At 51.2% G+C, this 24,402-nt stretch overlaps 5 protein-coding genes across 5 annotated transcripts; 3 read left to right on the top strand and 2 right to left on the bottom strand.

The window, feature by feature from the left end:
• The first annotated feature begins 1,561 nt into the window (after positions 1-1,561).
• Positions 1,562-2,278, top strand: LOC141057143 (histone H1.5-like). The gene has a single exon (XM_073553687.1). The coding sequence runs from the start codon at positions 1,614-1,616 to the stop codon at positions 2,229-2,231; it is 618 nt and encodes a 205-aa protein (XP_073409788.1). The 5' UTR covers positions 1,562-1,613; the 3' UTR covers positions 2,232-2,278.
• A 279-nt stretch (positions 2,279-2,557) lies between these two features.
• Positions 2,558-3,463, top strand: LOC141057144 (histone H3). The gene has a single exon (XM_073553688.1). The coding sequence runs from the start codon at positions 3,000-3,002 to the stop codon at positions 3,408-3,410; it is 411 nt and encodes a 136-aa protein (XP_073409789.1). The 5' UTR covers positions 2,558-2,999; the 3' UTR covers positions 3,411-3,463.
• A 2,188-nt stretch (positions 3,464-5,651) lies between these two features.
• Positions 5,652-8,378, bottom strand: LOC141057147 (histone H2B 1.1-like). Its single transcript, XM_073553690.1, has one exon. It carries the CDS (start codon positions 8,331-8,333, stop codon positions 7,956-7,958), a length of 378 nt encoding a protein of 125 aa, XP_073409791.1. The 5' UTR covers positions 8,334-8,378; the 3' UTR covers positions 5,652-7,955.
• On the bottom strand, positions 5,701-6,012 carry LOC141057003 (histone H4). The gene has a single exon (XM_073553476.1). The coding sequence runs from the start codon at positions 6,010-6,012 to the stop codon at positions 5,701-5,703; it is 312 nt and encodes a 103-aa protein (XP_073409577.1).
• Positions 8,379-8,650: 272 nt separating the features above from the next.
• Positions 8,651-9,095, top strand: LOC141057146 (histone H2A type 1-like). The gene has a single exon (XM_073553689.1). The coding sequence runs from the start codon at positions 8,651-8,653 to the stop codon at positions 9,041-9,043; it is 393 nt and encodes a 130-aa protein (XP_073409790.1). The 3' UTR covers positions 9,044-9,095.
• The last annotated feature ends 15,307 nt before the right edge of the window (positions 9,096-24,402 follow it).

A 24,402-nucleotide genomic window follows, 5' to 3' on the forward strand; every position in this document is an offset into this window, starting at 1 on the left:
CCAACACCTTGTCGCCGCAGAGGTGTATGATCAGTGCCACCACCTCCTCTCTGCAGAGCTGTATGATAAGTGCCACCACCTGGTCCTTGCAGAGCTGTATGATCAGTACCAACACCTTGTCCCCGCAGAGCTGTATGATCAGTGCCACCACCTTGTCGCCGCAGAGGTGTATTATCAGTGTCACCACCTTGTCCCCGCAGAGCTGTATGATCAGTGCCACCTCCTCATTCCTGCAGAGCTGTATGATCAGTGCCACCACCTCCTCCCTGAAAAGCAGTATGATTAGTGCTACCAACTCGTCACTGCAGAACTTTATGATCAGTGCCACCACACATTCCCTTCAGAGCTGTATGATCAGTGCCACCACCTCCTCTCTGCAGAGCTGTATGATCAGTACCACCAACTTGTCGCCGCAGAGCTGTATGATCAGTGCCACCACCTGGTCCTTGCAGAGCTGTGTGATCTGTGCCACTACCTCATCCCTGCAGAGCTGTATGATCAGTGCCACAACCTCATCCCTGCAGAGCTGCATGATCAGTGCCACCATCTTATCCACACAGAGCTGTATGATCAATGCCACCACCTACTCCCTGCAGAGCTGTATGATCAGTGCCACCACCTCGTCCCTGCACACCTGTATCATCAGTGCCACCACATCATCCCTGCAGAGCTTTATGATCAGTGCCACCACCTCATCCCTATACAGCTGTGCTCTGTGTAGAAATTGCATTTTGTGTCTTCTCTTTTCTCCCAATATTCCCCTTTTGCACAATAGTTGGGTCACATAAATCCAGGAATATCTCACAGTTTTCTCCCCGGAGATGCGTCTGGTTGGGGAGTGAGTCGCATTATGAAGCTGCCCCTTATCAGTTCTCTTCCACCATTACAGGCCTCAGCGGTCACAGCTCCACAATGGGTGAGACCAGATTTTAGCAGGTCATTGCAATCAGCCGCCGATGTGGATCATCTCCTGATGTGGAGCATCTGTCACCCCCAATACTCCGCACATACGGGGTACAGGGAGGTCACAGGTCAGGGAGGCGGCAGTCAGCGGAGCCATCGCCTGTGTTACCCTTCTGGGCTCTCAGCAGCTCCAGGTCGTCCCCACATCGTACAATCAGCGTCCTGTACGATAGACATTGTAGTAAAGATCCCTGTGATGGTGACAGGAGCCGGGAACAGGAGGAACGAGTTCCCCCAGCAGATGTATCTTCCCGGATACACAGCGATGTGCAGATCTGGAGGACGACGGCGATGATCCCGGGACCTCCTCTCCGCTCTTCCCCGGCGTCTCTGCTAGTGACAGCTACAGACGGTCGGTGGAGAAGATGGCGAAGAAGAAGCGGCGGAGGAAGCGCGCTCTGCTGTCCGGTGTCAGCCGGTAAAGGGCTTTTATTCCGGGCAAGGAAGCACAAGGGGAGAGCGGAGCTTCACTCGTTCTCAGCTGGGAAGAGGCGGGGCATGTATGCAGTGTCAGCCAATAGATGCTCAGGACGGTGTAGCTCAGCAGCCAATCAGTGCACAGTAAGCCTGTACATATAACAGACTCCTCCAGCTCCGGCCTTAGTGTTTTCCTATCGGGAGATTTTTGTGTTTTGGCTCCGTAGCATAGGATGGCAGAGACCGCGCCAGCCGCCGCTCCCCCTCCCGCAGAACCGGCTGCCAAGTCCAAGAAGCAGCCAAAGAAATCCGCCGCCAAGAGCAGCAAGAAATCCTCCGGTCCTGGCGTCGCCGAGCTGATCGTGAAAGCCGTGTCAGCCTCTAAGGAGCGCAGTGGGGTGTCTCTGGCCGCCCTGAAGAAGGCGCTGTCTGCCGGAGGGTACGATGTAGAGAAGAACAACAGCCGCCTGAAGCTGGCCGTCAGGTCTCTGGTCACCAAGGGCACCCTCCTCCAGGTGAAGGGCAGCGGCGCCTCCGGGTCCTTCAAACTCAACAAGAAGCAGGAGACTAAAGTGGCCAAGAAGTCAGCAGCCAAGCCCAAGAAACCCGTTGCTGCTAAGAAAGCCGCCAAATCTCCGAAGAAGCCCAAGAAGGCTCTGACCACGGCCAAGAAGAGCCCGAAAAAGGCCAAGAAGCCCGCAGCTGCCAAGAAAGCGGCCAAGAGCCCCAAGAAGTCGAAAGCCGCTCCCAAGCCTAAGAAGGCGACGAAGAGTCCGGCTAAAAAGGCGGCCAAACCCAAAGCTGCCAAGAGTCCGGCTAAGAAAGCCAAGAAGCCCGCGGACAAGAAATAAGTTGCGGACCCAGTTCTTTTACACAAAGGCTCTTTTCAGAGCCACCACCCTGTCCCCGCAGAGCTGTATGATCGGTGCCACCACCCTGTCCTCGTAGAGCTGTATGATCAGTGCCACCACCCTGTCCCCGCAGAGCTGTTTGATCTGAGCCACCACCCTGTCCCCACAGAGCTGTATGATCAGTGCCTCCACCTCCTCCCCGCAGAGCTGTATGATCAGTGCCACCACCCTGTCCCCGCAGAGCTGTATGATCAGTGCCTCCACCTCCTCCCCGCAGAGCTGTATGATCGGTGCCTTCAGGTGACAGTTCTGTGTAATGGAGGGAAGGGGGCCGATGTGCAGCAGAAATCACGTTACTTCCATCATCCTAATTATCACCACCTGTAACCCACATCTTAGTAAGAGTGGTGTGAGGTTATAACTCCGATGTGAGAGTTGGAGCGTCAGTGACTGATTATAGAGGAGCTGCTGTACCGCTCTGGGTACTGGGAATATAGAATCGGAGCTTCCGCTGTAGAAGCCGCCTGGAGATTGGATGTGACCCTGTGTATCAGAGCAGTGGGTGATAGCTGAACTGTGAGTCAGGTTGAGCCTTCTCTGTACAGTGATTGGTCGCGGACATCAAACGCTATTCGCTGCTCACATTCTACAAAATAACCAATGGAATGCAGGGGACGTGTCCTCATGAAGCGTGAATAGGGGCAGAGGAGTATAAATAGCCGCTCACTCTGCTCCTCTCATCACTTCTGTTCTCTTCTATACAGAGCTATGGCCAGAACTAAGCAGACCGCTCGGAAATCCACCGGAGGGAAAGCGCCCCGCAAGCAGCTGGCCACTAAAGCCGCCAGGAAAAGCGCTCCCGCCACTGGCGGAGTGAAGAAGCCGCACAGATACCGGCCAGGGACAGTTGCTCTCCGTGAGATCCGCCGCTACCAGAAGTCCACCGAGCTGCTGATCCGTAAGCTTCCCTTTCAGCGCCTGGTGAGAGAAATCGCCCAGGACTTCAAGACTGATCTCCGCTTCCAGAGCTCCGCTGTCATGGCCCTGCAGGAGGCCAGCGAGGCTTATCTGGTGGGGCTGTTTGAGGACACAAATTTGTGCGCGATCCACGCTAAGAGGGTCACCATCATGCCCAAAGATATCCAGCTGGCCCGCCGGATCCGTGGGGAGAGAGCTTAGATCTGTCCTGCCCACCTGACTGCAACACAAAGGCTCTTTTCAGAGCCACCCAATCCTCCCTCAAGAAGAGCGAATGCCTGACCTTTAATACTGCCGGCTTTGCTACCAACCATGGTCCTGATCATGCTCGTGGTGGTGAGGCTGGTAGTTTTGCTACCCCTGCTGATGCTGGCATGGCAGGTGGTGCAAATGACCTTTTTTGGGGTTATGGGCAGAGTATTAAAAAACAACTAGACTTGAGAAGGCCTAACAGATGGACAGGCAACTTCCATCATGTTGGTGTTACTGTTAATAGTCGCCGGCCTTCTGTCTGCGGCAACCACACTGCTTCTTCCTGGCTGTTGGGGCGCTATGCCTCCCTCCCCCTATGCTGCTGTCCTCACTTTGCATGTCCTCCTGCTAGCTTGGGTCAGTTACTATATCATCCACCACTTCATCCTGCTAAACACTGTCTCTTGTGCCTCCTTCGAGCCTGCCACCTGGTTCCAGCAGTCATGGTACTTTATTTCCCAGGGCGTTCTGATGCTTCCTGTATCCCTGGGTGGTCCTTACCAGGTCAGCTCGCCCAGGGTGGGTTGGAATCATGGCCCAGAGGGTCCACTCCAGGAGTCCTCACACGAACAAGGGTGGGTGGTTTTGCTGGGCGTAAAATACTGGTTATGGAAAAGGTTGAGGTGTAACCCACAGGGCAACATGTTTGCCAGCCAACACACTTAGTGTATGGGCATTACAAGTCTAGGAGATCTGGTTCTTTTTTTAATGAGACATTTTTTAAAAGGCCCTCTATATTTTATTCCAAGGGGGGATTGGAGTTATTGGGGTGCATATGACTTGGTAGCAGGGCAGGCCTTGCCGTGAATCCATAATACATGAGGGTGTGCACGAATATATGGGGAGTATACAGCACTGTATGGATACAGGATATTCAACTATAAAATACTATATGTTGGATTATCAGCACTATATGGAGATATATAATACTACTTGAAGGGTATACTGCACAATGTGTCCGTATACAACAGTATTTGGCAGCTTACAGCACTATATGGGGGTATACAGCCACATATGATGTTATATAGAACAATATGGAGGGCCCACAGCACTTTGTGCAGAGTATTCAGCAATATGTAGGTATCAGCACTACCTTATGCTCATGTCACTATATGGAGGGTATCCAGCACTATGTGAGCCTATACATACAATAGCTATTTGGGGTTTACAGCACTATATGGGGGTATTCTGTAGATGATTCTGAATGGGAGGAGACACGGATTAGATATTAAAGAGAACTTTTTGACAGTGAGGATGATCAATAAGTGGAACAGGCTGCCACTGGAGGTGTTGAGTTCTCCTTCAATGGAAGTCTTCAAACAGAGGCTGGACAGACATCCGTCTGGGAGGATTTAATGAATCTTGCACTGAGCTGGAACATTCCATGATTCAGGCTTATATAGAACAGATGCTCTCGGATTTGTGTCTGCAGCACTAGATGGGGAGTATACAGCACACGTAGACTTTGTAGTGCTGTATACCACCCAGTAGGTGGTATGGAGGATGTGCAGCACCGTACGGGGTGTGTATACATTGCCTGCAGCTCCAGGGCTGATCAGTCTCAACTCCACTTCCAGCAGTGATCGGAGCGGACCCCACACGGAGACCCGGTAACGTTATATCTGGGCGTCTCCGTGTGGGGTCCGCACTGATCACAGGAGGCCGCATCTAGCACAGATCGGATGATACAATCCGCACATGTTCTACCAGGAGGAGCCCGATGTGCTGAGCGCTGCCGGGAGAACACGTGTACATGAGGAGCAGCAGGTAGAAGGGCAATAAGGAGTTAAACGGAGGAGGAAGCACGTCTATCGATTGGTCGGTTCCTGTGGGCGGAGCTTTATAACCGTTTGATGGTTTGAATCTCCCGCTCAGTCGTGCTCTCGGCCCTCGATCATTAACCCTTCAGTGACTGGATTTCTGCTCTGTAGTGACCACATCACAGCGAGGTATGTACTGTGGTGCAGAGATGTCTGTGCTGCACAGTGCGGATATACTGTATGCCCCCAGAACCTGGCAGCTGTATATTATAGATCAAGGAGAATAAACCACATCACCCCAAGTCCGCGGTGCCAGCTCCAATATGGAAGGAGGAAAGTGCAAGACACATGCCAGGCTGTGACAACTAGTATACTTACAGGCACCAGATTGCAGGAATAGGAAATCGTAGCCTCTCAGGTAGAAGATGTGGGTGGCTCTGAAAAGAGCCTTTGGGTTATCAGCACAGAAAAGAATACAATTAACCTCCGAAGCCGTAGAGAGTGCGGCCCTGGCGCTTGAGCGCGTACACCACGTCCATAGCGGTGACGGTCTTCCTCTTGGCGTGCTCGGTGTAGGTGACGGCGTCACGGATCACGTTCTCCAGGAAGACTTTCAGGACCCCGCGAGTCTCTTCATAGATGAGGCCGGAGATGCGCTTGACGCCTCCTCTGCGAGCGAGACGGCGGATGGCAGGCTTGGTGATGCCCTGGATGTTATCACGGAGCACCTTCCTGTGCCGCTTAGCGCCGCCCTTCCCGAGACCTTTTCCTCCTTTGCCGCGACCAGACATTTTCTGCAGTGAGCAAAAACTGATGACTTGATCCGCATTGATTCCTCCTTTATATGCAGGAGGGACGGACCAGAGAGAGAACTGCAGAGATGACGCGCCCCAGGGCGGGGCTTACAGAATCCACATGAGCTCCTCCCTTCCTCTGCTGTTTGGCTGAGCACAGAACTGTTGGAGAGTTTGAATTTCCCGCTCATTGTTCAGTTTCCCTTTTCTTTCCAGCTTGTAATATAATGTCACTTCTTCCCCTGTGATGAGAATTATTCCAGATTCAGCCTATAGATAAATGGGCAGCACAAATAGAGGGGAGCAGACACGGCCCCAGTATATGTCAGGAGGACAGAACAGACTGTAACCACAGATATTACAGGCAGCCGCCCAGGGGATCTCACACCGGTAGATACACTGCCTGATATAAGGCTCAGTCCTCAGTAATCACAGGATCTCCGGTTTTCATAGAGAATATTACATTTATATTAACCCCAGGGCTAAGCCCTCTCTGCCTTTATTCAGGTCTTATATTCCCGCATTAGGGACATTTGTGCTATGATAGGAGTCATCATTACTTCGGGCAATTATGACACTATTGTCCTTATATTTGTGTTTTCTTCTTCCCCTGGCAATGATTCTTTTTTCCACCACATCATAGCTCACATTGCTGCAGAGTAGGGACCTGCTGTCAGCTACAATTAATTAGGAAAAACAATTATTAACATAATGACAGAAAAGGCTGAAAATCAGAGCTCAGCAGTGATCCTGACTGATCCCAGCCGCCAATATCGCCCCATATCCTGCAGTAATTATTTAAAAAACATCTGTGAGGAGGATGTGATGGGAGATGATGTCATGACATGTCTGACCTAGAGGATCCTCACATCACAGTGTAATGTATTGTGCACTGAGCTCTCGGCAATCTTCTCTACATGATCGCACATTTCCCATCACAGACCTCCTGCCTGGAGCTGCAGGTGGGATCTGCTTGGAAGAGCAGAATTGGTCTCCCCTGAAATGTCTCTTGTAGGATACATCTCTAGCCAATATATTGTCTCCACAATACTGATTATGACGAGAAAGGGAGATGTGATCGCCTGCAGGTCAGACACACGGGGCATCACAGCATCTGCCTAACGCGGATTCATTCTCTAACCAGGAACAGCTGCAGACTCCTGTATGGGATGTAAGCGACCAGCGACCTCTCAACACCTGCAGATTCCCCGACATCGCTCCGTCCTGGGACCGCGCGTTATATGGAGACAAAGAACAGAAAAAGCGGGAACTGCAAACGTGTCAACCATTGGGAACATTAGCTCCTCCCCTCCCTCTGCGGATTGGCTGAACACAGGACGGTTAGGGGGTTTGAATTTCCCGCTGCTTCTAAAATGTCGTCACCGCTTCCCTTTACAGTGAAGACTCCAGCATAATCTCTAGATAAAACTGCACCGACTACAAATGTCTCCTGTTATTTGAGGAAAAACACGAGAATCATGAACTAAGTGCAGAGAGGAAAATCGTCAGCTCACTGTCTGGTGCTGCATGGGGGAGAAAATTCAGTCTCAAAGCATCCCGGCTTAGAAAGTGTTATTAGTCATCATGGTGTATCATGAACTAAACCGAATCATGTTATACCAAATGAATGAGACCCCAGAATATCAAGATCTGTGGAGCAAGGGGTTAAAGAGTAGTCCCTGAACACAGAGCAACTTATGGAGAAGTGACCAGGTTATTATTTAGAAGGTCCTCGGTTCTCACAATCTCCTTGGTAGCATTCATCATCCCTACTTCCTTCACCTGTCACTTCCCGTCACTAGACGCAGAGACCCAGGCGGTGGAGCAGACAACTGGGGGAGACGGGAAAGGACACAGGAGCAGCCACAGCTCTGATGGAGATGGGGTGGTGGCTCTTAGAAGAGCCTTTGGGGTGATGGCGGAGCAGCAGACTGAGCAGATCACTTGGCGCTGGTGTACTTGGTGACGGCCTTGGTGCCCTCGGACACGGCGTGCTTGGCCAACTCTCCAGGCAACAGCAGGCGCACGGCGGTCTGAATCTCCCGGGAGGTGATGGTGGAGCGCTTGTTGTAGTGAGCCAGGCGGGAGGCTTCCCCTGCGATGCGCTCGAAGATGTCGTTGACGAAGGAGTTCATGATGCCCATGGCCTTGGAGGAGATACCGGTATCGGGGTGGACCTGCTTCAGCACCTTGTACACGTAGATAGCATAGCTCTCCTTTCTGCTCTTCCTACGTTTCTTGCCGTCCTTCTTCTGAGTCTTAGTGACGGCTTTCTTGGAGCCCTTCTTGGGCGCTGGCGCAGATTTGGGATCAGCCATAACGAAAGCAAAGTTCTCAAAAGAGAGAAGAATAATGATCCCAAGCCTCCCAGAGCGGCGATATTTATAGGCCCGCCATGCAAATGACACTGTTGTCAGATCGCCGTGCTATTGGGTGACAAAGTCATGTGACCAACAGAACCGTCAATCGCTCCGCCCACTGCAGCTGATTGGTAGCTACACAAGTCTGTTTTCCATTGGTAACTTGAGATCCATCCAATGACAGGAGAGGAGGGCGGGGCAGACGATTATGAAAGCGACAGCAGCCGCAGCTAGTTCTTCATTTCACCCAGATTCTTTATTGTTTGTTATCAACCATGTCTGGACGCGGCAAACAAGGAGGAAAGGTCCGAGCTAAGGCCAAGACCCGCTCATCCCGGGCAGGACTCCAGTTCCCAGTCGGCCGTGTGCACAGGCTTCTCCGCAAGGGCAATTATGCCGAGAGAGTCGGCGCCGGCGCTCCGGTGTATCTGGCCGCTGTGCTGGAGTATCTGACTGCTGAGATCCTGGAATTGGCCGGCAATGCTGCCCGGGACAACAAGAAGACCCGCATCATCCCCCGTCACCTGCAGCTGGCGGTGCGCAATGACGAGGAGCTCAACAGGCTGCTGGGTGGGGTGACCATTGCCCAGGGGGGCGTCCTGCCCAACATCCAGGCCGTGCTGCTGCCCAAGAAGACCGAGAGCAGCAAGGCGAGCAAGAGCAAGTGAGCGCTGCCGCCGATCTCTGTCCACAACACCAAAGGCTCTTCTAAGAGCCACCCACACCGTCGCCACAAGAGCTGACGCCGCTGATCTCTGCGTGCTCACATGGGACTGACGTTAGACACCACGGGCTGCCGCCACCAGTTTGTAGGTTGGTGCCCATACACACTTGATTCCGGGGTTCAACACAAAACACTGAGGATGCCCATGTCTGGGTTATCACATGAAGCCTCAGACCTGTGTGGGGAGAGGAGTCCTCGAATAATCACAGGAAATGTCCCTCATTAGTGAATGTCTTGATACTCGGGCCCCTGACTCCGCTGTGGAGATTACATGCGGTTATCACGTCCCGGAGTATCGGGGGATGGCGGCCGGTGATTGTCCACATCAGTGACTGCTGCTCCTCCCGGAGGGCGATCCCGTGATGGTGGCTCTGGAGGGCCGGACTCTGCGCGGTTCTCTGTGTGACCGGATTGTGATGTCCGCTAATAATCCTCGGCGGAAGAAGAGCGGGAAGTTCAAATCCCCAAACGGATCCTGCGATCAGACAATGAGCGGGAATCCTCGGTTAAGCGCCGCCCTCAGCCTTCAGCGATGTACATAGACGCCTTTCCTCCTCTGTTTAACCTCTTACTTGCCTTGTTCCTGCTGATCCCCTCTTATTTACCAGTGTTCATAGATGCGCCACCTTCATCTCACATCGGGCTCCTCGAGAACATCTGCTGCTTATAGCCCCCTGTAATCAGTGCAGAAACAGCTGGGAGTCCCGATAATACTGTAAGTGACTGAGGAGATTGCGGCACGTGCAGATCGAGCTAATTGCCATCATTGGTGAAAAGTCCTAGAGCTACACAGAGGGTTAACCCCACATTAGTGTAGTGTAATTATCCGCAGGTTCACTGAACAAATATTATGTAACAGAAGAAAATTAATTAAGCCAATAAACCACAAATCCTCCTGCTTTTCTGTAATTACTAAAAAAAAAAAAGCACAGATGAAAACCTATGTACTGATGGGGGAGCGTGATAGGCGACGCGCTGGTTCCAGCATCAATGTGCTCTCCATCCGCATGCCATACTCCATACCCCGTCCCCCATTTTTGGCCTGTATGATCAGTGCCACCACTTCACCCCTGCAGAGTTCTATAATGAGTGCCACCACCTCGTCCCTGCTGACCTGTATGTTCAGTGCCACCACCTTTTCCCTGCAGAGCTGTATGTTCAGTGCCACCACCTTTACATGCAGAGCTGTATGATCAGTGCCACCACCTTTTCGCCGCAGAACTGTATAATCAGTGCCACCACATTGTCAACGCAAGCTGTATGATCAGTGCCACCACCTACTCCTTGCAGAGCTGTATGATCAGTGCCACCACCTAATCCCTGCAGAGCTTTTTGATCAGTGCCACCACGTCATCCCCTCAGGGCTACCTGATTAGTGCCACCACCTTGTACACGCAAAGCTGTCTGATCAGTGCCACCACCTTGTCCACGAAAAGTTGCATGATCAGTGCCACCACCTCGTCTCTGCAGACCTGTATGATCAGTGCCACTACATCATCCCTGCAGAGCTTTATGATCAGTACCACCATCTTGTCCCAGCAGAGCTGTACGATCAGTGCCACCACCTATTCCCTGCAGAGCTGTATGATCAGTGCCACCACCTCCTCCCTGCAGAGCTGTATGATCAGTGCCACAACCTCATCCCTGCAAACCAGTATGTTTAGTGCCACAACCTCCTCCCTGTAGAGCTGTCTGATCAGTGCCACCACCTTGTCCGCGCTGAGCTGTATGTTCAATAACACCACCTTTTCCCTGCAGACCTGTGTGATCAGTGCCACCACCTTGTCGCCGCAGAACTGTATAATCAGTGCCACCACCTTGTCGCCGCAGAGGTGTATGATCAGCGTCACCAACTTTTCCCTGAAGAGCTGTATGATCAGTGCCACCACCTCATCCCTGCAGGGCTGTATGATCTGTGCTACTGAAACATCCCTGCAGAGCTGTATGATCGGTGCCACTACCTCATCCCTGCAGAACTGCATGATCAGTGCCACGACCTCATCACTGCAGAGCTGTATGATCAGTGCCAACATCTTGTCCCCACAAAGCTGTATCATAAGTGCCACCACTTTGTCCGAGCAGAGCTGTATGATCAGTGCCATCAAATTATCCCGGGAGAGCTCTATTATCAGTGCCACCACCTACTCCCTGCAGAGCTGTATGATCAGTGCCACCATCTCCTCCCTGCAAATCTGTATAATCAGTGCCACCACCTCCTCTCTGCAGAGCTGTATGATCTGTGCCACCACCACATCCCTGCAAACCAGTATGTTCAGTGCGACAACCTCCTCCCTGCAGAGCTGTATAATCAGTGCCACCACCTTGTCTCTGCAGAGCTGTATGATTAGTGCCACCACCTGGTCCTTGCAGAGCTGTATGATCAGTAACACCACCTTGTCGCCGCAGAGGTGTATGATCAGTGCCACCACCTCATCCCTGCAGGCTGTATGATCTGTGCTACTGAATCATACCTGCAGAGCTGTATGATCGGTGTCACTACCTCATCCCTGCAGAACTGCATGATCAGTGCCACCACCTTGTCCCCACAAAGCTGTATCATAAGTGCCACCACTTTGTGCGAGCAGAGCTGTATGATCAGTGTCACCAACTTTTCCCTGCAGAGCTGTATGATCAGTGCCATCACCTCATCCCTACAGGGCTGTATGATCTGTTCTACTGAATCATCCCTGCAGAGCTGTATGATCGGTGCCACTACATCATCCCTGCAGAACTGCATAATCAGTGCCACGACCTCGTCACTGCAGAGCTGTATGATTAGTACCACCACCTTGTGGCCGCAGAGGTGTATGATCAGTGCCACCACCTCCTCCCTGCAGAGCTGTATGATCAGTACCACCACCTTGTCCCCTCAGAGCTGTATGATCAGTGCCACAACCTCATCCCTGCAGAACCGCATGATCAGTGCCTCCAACTTATCCCGAAAGAGATATATAATCAGTGCAACCACATTGTCCCCGCAAAGCTGTATGATCAGTGCCAACACCTCATCCTTGCAGAGCTGTTTGATCAGTGCCACCAACTCCTCCCTGCAGAGCTGCAAGATCATTGCCACCATCTTATCCACACAGAGCTGTATGATCAGTGCCACCACCTCCTCCCTGCAGAGCTGTATGATCAATGCCACCACCTCCTCCCCGCAGAACTGTATGATCAGTGCCACCACCTCATCCCTGCAGAGCTTTAAGATCAGTGACTCAACCTTGTCCCTGCAGAGACTTATGATCAGTGCAACCACCTCATCCTTGCAGAACTGTATCTTCAGTGCCACCACCTCACCCCTGCAGAGCTGTATAATCAGTGCCACTACCTCATCCCGGCAAACAAGTATTTTCAGTGCCACCACCTCCTTCCTGTAGAGCTGTCTGATCAGTGCCACCACCTTGTCTGCGCTGAGCTGTATAATCAGTGCCACCACCTCTTCCCTGCAGAGCAGTATGATTAGTACCTCCACCTCATCCTTGCAAAGCTATAAGATCAGAGCCACCACCTTGTCCATGCTGAGCTATATGTTCAGTGCCACCACCTTGTCCCCGCAAAGCTGTATCATAAGTGCCACCACTTTGTCCGAGCAGAGATGTATGATCAGTGCTATCAAATTGTCCACACAGAGCTGTATGATCAGTGCCACCACCTCCTCTCTGCAGAGCTGTATGATCAGTGCCACAACCTCATCCTTGCAGAACCACATGATCAGTGCCTCCAACTTATCCCTAAAGAGATGTATAATCAGTACAACCACATTGTCCCCGTAAAGATGTATGATCAGTGCCACCACCTTGTCTGCGCAAGGCTGTGATCAGTGCAACCACATTGTCCCCGCAAAGCTGTATGATCAGTGCCAACACCTCATCCTTGCAGATCTGTATGATAAGTGTCACCTCCTCTTCCCTGCAGAGCTGTATGATCAGTGCCACCAACTCCTCCCTGCAGAGCTGTATGATCAGTGCCACCATCTTAGCCACACAGAGCTGTATTATCAGTGCCACAACCTACTCCCTGCAGAGCTGTGTGATCAGTGCCACCACCTCCTCCCTGCAGAACTGTATGATCAGTGCCACCACTTCATCCATGCAGAGCTGTAAGATCAGTGACACAACCTTGTCCCTGCAGAGCCTTATGATCAGTGCCACCGCCTCCTCCCCAAAGAGCTGTATGATCAGTGCAACCACCTCATCCCTGCAGAGCTGTATCGTCAGTGCCACCACCTCATCCCTGCAGAGCTGTATGATCAGTGCCACTACCTCATCCCTGTAAACAAGTATGTTCAGTGCCACCACCTCCTCCCTGTAGAGCTGTATGATCATTGCCACCATCTTATCCACACAGAGCTGTATGATCAGTGCCACCACCTCCTCCCTGCAGAGCTGTATGATCATTGCCACCATCTTATCCACACAGAGCTGTATGATCAGTGCCACCACCTCCTCCCTGCAGAACTGTATGAACAGTGCCACCACCTCATCCCTGCAGAGCTTTAAGATTATTGACACAACCTTGTCTCTGCAGATCCTTATGATCAGTGCAACCAACTCATCCCTGCAGACCTGTATCTTCAGTGCCGCCACCTCATCCCTGCAGAGCTGTATAATCAGTGCCACTACCTCATCCCGGCAAACAAGTATGTTCAGTGCCACCACCTCCTCCCTGTAGAGCTGTCTGATCAGTGCCACCACCTTGTCCGCGCTGAGCTGTATGATCAGTGCCACCACCTCCTCCCTGCAGAGCTGTATGATCATTGCCACCATCTTATCCACACAGAACTGTATGATCAGTGCCACCACCTCCTCCCTGCAGAACTGTATGAACAGTGCCACCACCTCATCCCTGCAGAGATTTAAGATTATTGACACAACCTTGTCTCTGCAGATCCTTATGATCAGTGCAACCAACTCATCCCTGCAGACCTGTATCTTCAGTGCCGCCACCTCATCCCTGCAGAGCTGTATAATCAGTGCCACTACCTCATCCCGGCAAACAAGTATGTTCAGTGCCACCACCTCCTCCCTGTAGAGCTGTCTGATCAGTGCCACCACCTTGTCCGCGCTGAGCTGTATGATCAGTGCCACCACCTCCTCCCTGCAGAGCTGTATGATCATTGCCACCATCTTATCCACACAGAGCTGTATGATCAGTGCCACCACCTCCTCCCTGCAGAACTGTATGAACAGTGCCACCACCTCATCCCTGCAGAGCTTTAAGATTATTGACACAACCTTGTCTCTGCAGATCCTTATGATCAGTGCAACCAACTCATCCCTGCAGACCTGTATCTTCAGTGCCGCCACCTCATCCCTGCAGAGCTGTATAATCAGTGCCACTACCTCATCCCGGCAAACAAGTATGTTCAGTGCCACCACCTCCTCCCTGTAGAGCTGTCTCATCAGTGCCACCACCTTGTCCGCGCTGAGCTGTATGTTCAGTGCCACCACCTTTCCATGCAGAGCTGTATGATCAGTGTCAACACCTTGTCGCCGCAGAACTGTATAATCAGTGCCACCATATTGCCACCGCAAAGCTGTATGATCAGTGCCACCACCTAGTCCCCGCTGAGCTGTATGTTCAGTGCCACCACCTTTTCCCTGCAGAGCTGTTTGTTCAGTGCCACCACCTTTCCATGCAGAGCTGTATGATCAGTGTCACCACCTTGTCGCCTCAGAACTGTATAATCAGTGCCACCACATTGCCACCGCAAAGCTGTATGATCAGTGCCACCACCTAGTCCCCGCAGAGCTGTATGATCAGTGCCACCGCCTACTCCTTGCAGGCGTATCTATCCACCTGACGAAGGAGATTTATTTCCGAAACGCCCGTCGGGGCATGTTCTTATACAACTCACATAGCGTCAATCGGCTTACAGGTATTTTACACTTTGTGTTTTGTTGCACACGCCTTAGTGCGATTTGAATTTTTTGCACAGCTGCACCTCTGCACTTTGGGCACATTCATTATACATATATTTATTTTCTTTTTATGTAATTATCCTTGTGTCACTATATATATGCATTTTTGTACCTGGTTCATTAATTAAGCCTTTTTGATATGGATTGGTTTTTCCATTATCCATAAACACATGGCTAATGTGATTGGATACTCTAATATATATATATATATATATATATATATATATATATATATATATATATAATTTTTTTTTTTTTTTTTTTTTTTATGCACTTAATTGTTGTGTCAATATTTTAATAAAGGCATCTTTATTTAAAAAAATAAAAATTGTGCCATTTATTATTATCATTGTTATTATTTTTATCATTCATGTAGCATCTTTTTTATCCTGTGGGATTTCTCATTCCCATCCATCTTTGAGTTATTTTTTCCTTGCAGAACTGTATGATCAGTGCCACCACGTCCTCCGCTCAGGGCTACATGATCAGTGCCACCACCTTGTCCACGCAAAGCTGTATGATCAGTGCCACCACCTCATCCCTGCAGAGCTTTATGATTAGTGCCACCATCTTGTCCCCGCAGAGCTGTATGATCAGTGCCACCACCTCCTCCCTGCAGAGCTGTATGATTAGTACCTCCACCTAATCCTTGTAGAGCTTTAAGATCAGAGCCACCACCTTGTCCACGCTGAGCTATATGTTCAGTGCCACCACCTTGTCCCCGCAAAGCTGTATCATAAGTGCCACTACTTTGTCCGAGCAGAGCTGTATGATCAGTGCCATCAAATTGTCCACACAGAGCTGTATGATCAGTGCCACCATCTCCTCCCTGTAAAGCTGTATAATCAGTGCCACCACCTCCTCTCTGCAGAGCTGTATGATCAGTGCCACCACCTCACCCCTGCAGAGCTTTATGATCAGTGCCACCACCTGGTCCTTGCAGAGCTGTATGATCAGTACCACCACCTTGTCGCCACAGAGGTGTATGATCAGTGTCACCAACTTTTCCCTGCAGAGCTGTATGATCAGTGCCACCACTTCATCCCTGCAGGGCTGTATGATCTGTGCTACTGAATCATCCCTGCAGAACTGCATGATCAGTGCCACGACCTCGTCACTGCAGAGCTGTATGATCAGTGCCACCACCTTGTCCCAACAAAGCTGTATCATAAGTGCCAACACTTTGTCCGAGCAGAGCTGTATGATCAGTGCCATCAAATTGTCCCGGGAGAGCTGTATGATCAGTGCCACCACCTACTCCCTGCAGAGCTGTATGATCAGTGCCACCATCTCCTCCCTGCAAAGCTGTATAATCAGTGCCACCACCTCCTCCCTGCAAAGCAGTATGATTAGTGCCACCACCTCGTTACTGCTGAACTTTATGATCAGTGCCACCGCCTATTCCCTTCAGAGCTGTATGATCAGTGCCACCACCTCCTCCCTGCAGAGCTGTATGATCAGTACCAGCACCTTGTCGCCACAGACGTGTATAATCAGTGTCACCACCTTGTCCCCGCAGAGGTGTATGATCAGTGCCACCTCCTCGTCCCTGTAGAGCTGTATGATCTGAGCCACTATCTCATCCCTGCAGACCTGTATGATCAGTGCCACCACATCATCCCTGCAGAGCTTTATGATCAGTGCCACCATCTTGTCCCCGCAGAGCTGTATGATCAGTACCACCACCTTGTTGCTGCAGAGGTGTATGATCAGTGCCACCACCTCCTCCCTGCAGAGCTGTATGATCAGTACCAGCACCTTGTCGCCACAGACGTGTATAATCAGTGTCACCACCTTGTCCCCGCAGAGGTGTATGATCAGTGCCACCACCTCCTCTCTGCAGAGCTGTATGATCAGTGCCACCACCTCATCCCTGCAGAGCTTTATGATCAGTGCCACCACCTGGTCCTTGCAGAGCTGTATGATCAGTACCATCACCTTGTCGCCACAAAGGTGTATGATCAGTGTCACCAACTTTTCCCTGCAGAGCTGTATGATCAGTGCCACCCTTTCATCCCTGCAGGGCTGTATGATCTGTGCTACTGAATCATCCCTGCAGAACTGCATGATCATTGCCACAACCTCGTCACTGCAGAGCTGTATGATCAGTGCCACCACCTTGTAGCCGCAGAACTGTATAATCAGTGCCACCACCTTGTCACCACAAAGTTGTATGATCAGTGCCACCAGTTGGTCAGCACAGAGCTGTAAGATCAGTGCCACCGCCTACTCCTTGCAGAGCTGTATGATCATTGCCACCACCTAATCCCTGCAGAGCTATTTGATCAGTCCACCACGTCATCCCCTCAGAGCTATATGATCAGTGCCACCACCTTGTCCACGCAAAGCTGTATGATCAGTGCCACCACCTCCTCCCTGCAAAGCAGTATGATTAGTGCCACCAACTCGTCACTGCAGAACTTTATGATCAGTGCCACCACCTATTCCCTTCAGAGCTGTATGATCAGTGCCACCACCTCCTCTCTGCAGAGCTGTATGATCAGTACCACCACCTTGTCGCCGCAGAGGTATATTATCAGTGTCACCACCTTGTCCCCGCAGAGCTGTATGATCAGTGCCACATCCTCATCCCTGCAGAGCTGTGTGATCTGTGCCACTACCTCATCCCTTCAGAGCTGTATGATCAGTGCCACTAACTCATACCTGCAGAGCTGTATGATCAGTGCCACAACCTCATCCCTGCATAACTGCATGATCAGTGCCTCCAACTTATCCCTAAAGAGATGTATAATGAGTGCAACCACATTGTCCCCGCAAAGCTGTATGATCAGTGCCAACACCTCGTCCTTGCAGAGCTGTATGATCAGTGTCACCACCTCTTCCCTGCAGAGCTGCATTATCAGTGCCACCATCTTATCCACACAGAGCTGAATGATCAATGCCACCACATACTCCCTGCCGAGCTGTAAGATCAGTGACACAACCTTGTCCCCACAGAGCTGTATGATCATTGCAACCACCTCATCCCTGCAGAGCTGAATCTTCAGTGCCACCACCTCATACCTGCAGAGCTGTATGATCAGAGCCACTACCTTATCCCTGCAAACCAGGATGTTCAGTGCCAAAACCTCCTCCCTGTAGAGCTGTCTGATCAGTGCCACCACCTTGTCCGTGCTGAGCTGTATGTTCAGTGTCACCTCCTTTTCCCTTCAGACCTGTATGATCAGTGCCACCACCTTGTCACCGCAGAACTGTATAATCAGTGCCATCACCTTGTCACCGCAAAGTTGCATGATCAGTGCCACCAGTTGGTCAGCACAGAGCTGTATGATCAGTGCCACCACCTCCTCCCTGTAGAGCTGTCTGATCAGTGCCACCACCTTGTCCGCGCTGAGCTGTATGTTCAGTGTCACCTCCTTTTCCCTTCAGACCTGTATGATCAGTGCCAGCACCTTGTCACCGCAGAACTGTATAATCAGTGCCATCACCTTGTCACCGCAAAGTTGCATGATCAGTGCCACCAGTTGGTCAGCACAGAGCTGTATGATCAGTGCCACCAACTCCTCCCTGCAGAGCTGTATGATCAGTGCCACCAACTCCTCCCTGCAGAACTGCATGATCAGTGCCACCACCTCGTCACTACAGAGCTGTATGATCAGTCCACCATCTTGGCTGTTTGAGGACACAAATCTGTGCGCGATCCACGCTAAGAGGGTCACCATCATGCCCAAAGATATCCAGCTAGCCCGCTGGATCCGTGGGGAGAGAGCTTAGATCTGTCCTGCTCACCTGACTGCAACACAAAGGCTCTTTCCAGCATCAATGTGCTCTCCATCTGCATGTTATACCCCGTCCCCCATTTTTTTCCTGTATGATCAGTGCCACCTCCTCCTCCCCCGCAGAGCTGTATGATCAGTGCCACCACTTCATCCCTGCAGAGTTCTATAATGAGTGCCACCACCTCGTCCCTGCTGACCTGTATGATCGGTGCCACCACCTCGTCCCTGCAGAGTTCTTCAGTGTTTTGTTCTCTGGCTCCACTTCATTTCCTCTTCCTCTTGCTGTCTGGGTACCTCAGGGCTCAGTCCTTGGCCCCCATCTCTTCTCTCTCTATACAGCCCCAATTGGACAGACCATCAGCAAATTTGGCTTTCGGTACCATCTTTATGCTGATGACACACAACTGTATACGTCTTCCCCCGACCTTACCCCTCTGTAATACAGAACGCCAGTGACTGTCTGTCCGCAGTCTCCAATATCATCAGAACCGTATGATCAGTGCCACCATCTATTCCCTGCAGAGCAGTATGACCAGTACTGCCAACACATCCCTGCAAAGCTGTATGATCTGTACCACCACCTAGTCGCCACAAAGAAGTATGATCAGTGCCACCACCTCGCCCCTGCAGAGCTGTATGATTACTGCCACTGCCTCATCCCTGCAGAGCTGTATGATCAGTGCCACAACCTCATCCCTGCAGAAATGGATGATCAGTGCCTCCAACTTATCCCTAAAGAGATGTATAATCAGTGCAACCACATTGTCCCCGTAACGATGTATGATCAGTAGAGTTGAGCGATACCAGCCGATACTTGAAAATATCGGATCGGAATGGATCGGCCGATCTTTAAAAAAAGTATCGGTATCGCCGATTCCGATACCGGGAACCAATGCAAGTCAATGGGGCCAAAATATCGGAATTAAAAAAAACCCTTTCTTTCCTTGTAGGTTAATTCTACATGAAGAAAAACAACTAAGAATAATGTAGAATGTATTGTGGGAGGTGGAGGAGACATTAAAGCCATAGAGGTTTAGCCCAATCAAATGGAATAGCAGGAATTAAACTTTTTTTTTAAAGATGTTAGGAGTTACAAAGATATTGACTATGTTAGCCTCATTTATATTTTGCCAGACATGTATGTCTTCTTCTTCTACTTCCTTTTTTTACATTCTTCTTCTTCTTCTTCTACTTCCTTTTTTTACATTCTTCTTCTTCTTCTTCTACTTCCTTTTTTTACATTCTTCTTCTTCTTCTTCTACTTCCTTTTTTTACATTCTTCTTCTTATTCCTTTTTTTACATTCTTCTTCTTCTACTTCCTTTTTTTACATTCTTCTTCTTCTTCTTCTTCTTCTTCTTCTTCTTCTTCTTCTTCTTCTTCTTCTTCTTCTTCTTCTTCTTCTTCTTCTTCTTCTTCTTCTTCTTCTTCTTCTTCTTCTTCCTTTTCTTACATTCTTCATATTCTTCTTATTCAACAATTATTATTCTACATATTCAGCTTCTTCATCTTCTTCCTATTCTTCTTCATCATATTCTTGTTTGTGTCAGGCATTCCTGTAGTTGTTATCTAGAAAAGTTAGAAGTTTACACCTTCCGTTGTGCCTGTCACAAAAGATTTACAACAGGATTTGTCCGCGTTCAGTTTGGCCTGCAGCAGCAGGCCTTTTCCAGGGGCACCACGAGGAGGAACGGACTCACCCCCATACACTGCTTAGTCTTCTTCTGCTTATAAATAAGATAATATCATTTGCTCAGAGTATTAGTCTTATGCTTAATGTTCTTCTGCTTTGTTTTTTTTATGCTTCTTTGTCTTCTCTCTCTTGTTGTTCTGCATCTTGGTGGTTGTCTTCCTGTTCTTTGTCCTCTTGAACCAGCTGACGGTACTGGCACCCGGAGGGGCAGCAGAAGGAACAAGAGCCAATGGCACTACCGAGGACCAGCTGACGGTGCTGGAACCCGATTACTAAGCAGGAGGTACCTGTGCTACAAAGCACTACCAAGGACCAGCAGACGTTGCCGGAACTCGGATACCGAGATGGAGGCACCTAGGCCAAAGGCTCTGACGAGAACCAGCTGACGGTGCTGGAACCCGGAGGGTTGGCAGAAGCTGCAAAAGCAAATGGAAATAGCGAGGACCAGCTGACAGTGCTGGCACCCGGAGGGGCAGCAGAAGGAATAAGAGCCAATGGCACAACCGAGGACCAGCTGACGGTGCTGGAACCCGATTACTAAGCAGGAGGTACCTGTGCTACAAAGCACTACCAAGGACCAGCAGACGTTGCCGGAACTCGGATACCGAGATGGGGGCACCTAGGCCAAAGGCTCTGACGAGAACCAGCTGACGGTGCTGGAACCCGGAGGGGTAGCATAAGCTGCAAGAGCAAATGGAAATAGCGAGGACCAGCTGACAGTGCTGGCACCCGGAGGGGCAGCAGAAGGAATAAGAGCCAATGGCACAACCGAGGACCAGCTGACGGTGCTGGAACCCGGTTACTAAGCAGGAGGTACCTGTGCTACAAAGCACTACCAAGGACCAGCAGACGTTGCCGGAACTCGGATACCGAGATGGAGGCACCTAGGCCAAAGGCTCTGACGAGAACCAGCTGACGGTGCTGGAACCCGGAGGGGTAGCATAAGCTGCAAGAGCAAATGGAAATAGCGAGGACCAGCTGACAGTGCTGGCACCTGGAGGGGCAGCAGAAGGAATAAGAGCCAATGGCACAACCGAGGACCAGCTGACGGTGCTGGAACCCGGTTACTAAGCAGGAGGTACCTGTGCTACAAAGCACTACCAAGGACCAGCAGACGTTGCCGGAACTCGGATACCGAGATGGAGGCACCTAGGCCAAAGGCTCTGACGAGAACCAGCTGACGGTGCTGGAACCCGGAGGGGTAGCATAAGCTGCAAGAGCAAATGGAAATAGCGAGGACCAGCTGACAGTGCTGGCACCCGGAGGGGCAGCAGAAGGAATAAGAGCCAATGGCACAACTGAGGACCAGCTGACGGTGCTGGAACCCGGTTACTAAGCAGGAGGTACCTGTGCTACAAAGCACTACCAAGGACCAGCAGACGTTGCCGGAACTCGGATACCGAGATGGAGGCACCTAGGCCAAAGGCTCTGATGAGAACCAGCTGACGGTGCTGGAACCCGGAGGGGTATCAGAAGTTACCCCTGAAAAGCAAAGTTGGCATGCCGCAAGCTGGCCGCAGTTACCGAATCACACAGTCCTACAGGGGGTGCTTGTCCTACTGGCACTATGGAACAAACCTTTCTTACCAGAACCCAAAGTCCACATAGGAAGCACCTAAACTGCTGGCACCCTAGCCTCGGCTAACCCAACCGCAACACGACATGGCAACTTGGGGTGGCAAACTGACATTGACACTTCCCGGAAACAGCAGGCAGGGCTGGAACCAAGCTGGGCAGGAGGGAGTACCCGTGCCAAAGTCAGTTATGAGCAGCAACTGGCGATGTTGGAGCCCAGGACAAGCACTTAGCAGGCTGAGGCCTGATGTGCTGTCAATTGGGAGGCAGCAGGACAGATTGCCATCAAAACAGCAGGGGAACAGCTGACGTTACTGAACCCCACAAACACAGGAGCTAGTGTTTTACTCTGTGAAGACGGCACTTCCGAGCAACAACTGGCTGTGTTAAAGCCCAGGGACAAGCACGGAGCAGGCTTAGGCTGCATTGAAGAAATTTTAAGATCGGTTGTAGACTACTAATTTGAACCAAGCTCCACTTAGGCCTGTGGCTTCACTGATTTTCGTATTTCCCCTGTCCTCCAACCCCGCCAGTTACAGCTCCGAAGTGGCGTCTGCACAATCCACACTTGTTCCTGTGTTACAGGTGTTCAGTCCGGTCAGTTAATCCCCTGATGTGTGTCCGGCAATGTCGCCTGCTCTGTCCACATTCCCATAATGGGAATGTGGACAGAGCAGGCGACATTGCCGGACACACATCAGGGGATTAACTGACCGGACTGAACACCTGTAACACAGGAACAAGTGTGGATTGTGCAGACGCCACTTCGGAGCTGTAACTGGCAGGGTTGGAGGACAGGGGAAATACGAGAGACAGTGGAGCCACAGGCCTAATTGGAGCACGGTTAAAAATCAGTAGTGGTACGACTGTGTAGGCAGCAGGAGACTTTGCCATCCACACAGCAGGGGATCAGCTGACATTACTGAACCCCACTGAGACACGGGAGCAAGTATCTCTTTCCGTGTGGACGGCACTTCCGAACTACAACTGGCTGTGTTGAAGCCCAGGAAATAGGAGGGTGTAGGCAGAGGCCTACTGTATTTTGAATGAGGTGACAGCAGGAGAGACTGCCATCCACACAGCAGGGGATCAGCTGACGTTACTGAACCCCACTGAGACACGGGAGCAAGTATCTCTTTCCGTGTGGACGGCACTTCCGAACTACAACTGGCTGTGTTGAAGCCCAGGAAATAGGAGGGTGTAGGCAGAGGCCTACTGTCTTTGTAATGCGGAGACAGCAGGAGAGACTGCCATCTCCACAGCAGGGGATCAGCTGGCAATGATGAACCCCACTAACACTTGAACGAATGTGTTTGGCTCTGTGGAGACGACACTTCTGAACACCAACTGACGCTGTTGGAGCCCAGGATTAGGCGAGGAGCAGGCTGTGGCCTACTGGATTTTGGCACGTGAAGGCAGCAGGAGACTTGCCATCTCCACAGCAGGGGAACAGCTGGCAGTGCTGAACCCCACTAACACTCTAACGAAGGTGTTTGGCTCTGTGGAGACGACACTTCTGAACACCAACTGACGCTGTTGGAGCCCAGGATTAGGCGAGAAGCAGGCTGGGGCCTACTGGATTTTGGCAGGTGAAGGCAGCAGGAGACTTGCCATCTCCACAGCAGGGGAACAGCTGGCAGTGCTGAACCCCACTAACACTCTAACGAAGGTGTTTGGCTCTGTGGAGACGACACTTCTGAACACCAACTGACGCTGTTGGAGCCCAGGATTAGGCGAGGAGCAGGCTGGGGCCTACTGGATTTTGGCAGGTGAAGGCAGCAGGAGACTTGCCATCTCCACAGCAGGGGAACAGCTGGCAGTGCTGAACCCCACTAACACTCTAACGAAGGTGTTTGGCTCTGTGGAGACGACACTTCTGAACACCAACTGACGCTGTTGGAGCCCAGGATTAGGCGAGGAGCAGGCTGGGGCCTACTGGATTTTGGCAGGTGAAGGCAGCAGGAGACTTGCCATCTCCACAGCAGGGGAACAGCTGGCAGTGCTGAACCCCTCTAACACTCTAACGAAGGTGTTTGGCTCTGTGGAGACGACACTTCTGAACACCAACTGACGCTGTTGGAGCCCAGGATTAGGCGAGGAGCAGGCTGGGGCCTACTGGATTTTGGCAGGTGAAGGCAGCAGGAGACTTGCCATCTCCACAGCAGGGGAACAGCTGGCAGTGCTGAACCCCACTAACACTCTAACGAATGTGTTTGGCTCTGTGGAGACGACACTTCTGAACACCAACTGACGCTGTTGGAGCCCAGGATTAGGCGAGGAGCAGGCTGGGGCCTACTGGATTTTGGCAGGTGAAGGCAGCAGGAGACTTGCCATCTCCACAGCAGGGGAACAGCTGGCAGTGCTGAACCCCACTA

Source organism: Dendrobates tinctorius, unplaced genomic scaffold, assembly GCF_039654945.1.
Source record: "Dendrobates tinctorius isolate UK_male_01 unplaced genomic scaffold, ASM3965494v1 ptg000202l, whole genome shotgun sequence".
NCBI lineage: Eukaryota > Metazoa > Chordata > Amphibia > Anura > Dendrobatidae > Dendrobates > Dendrobates tinctorius.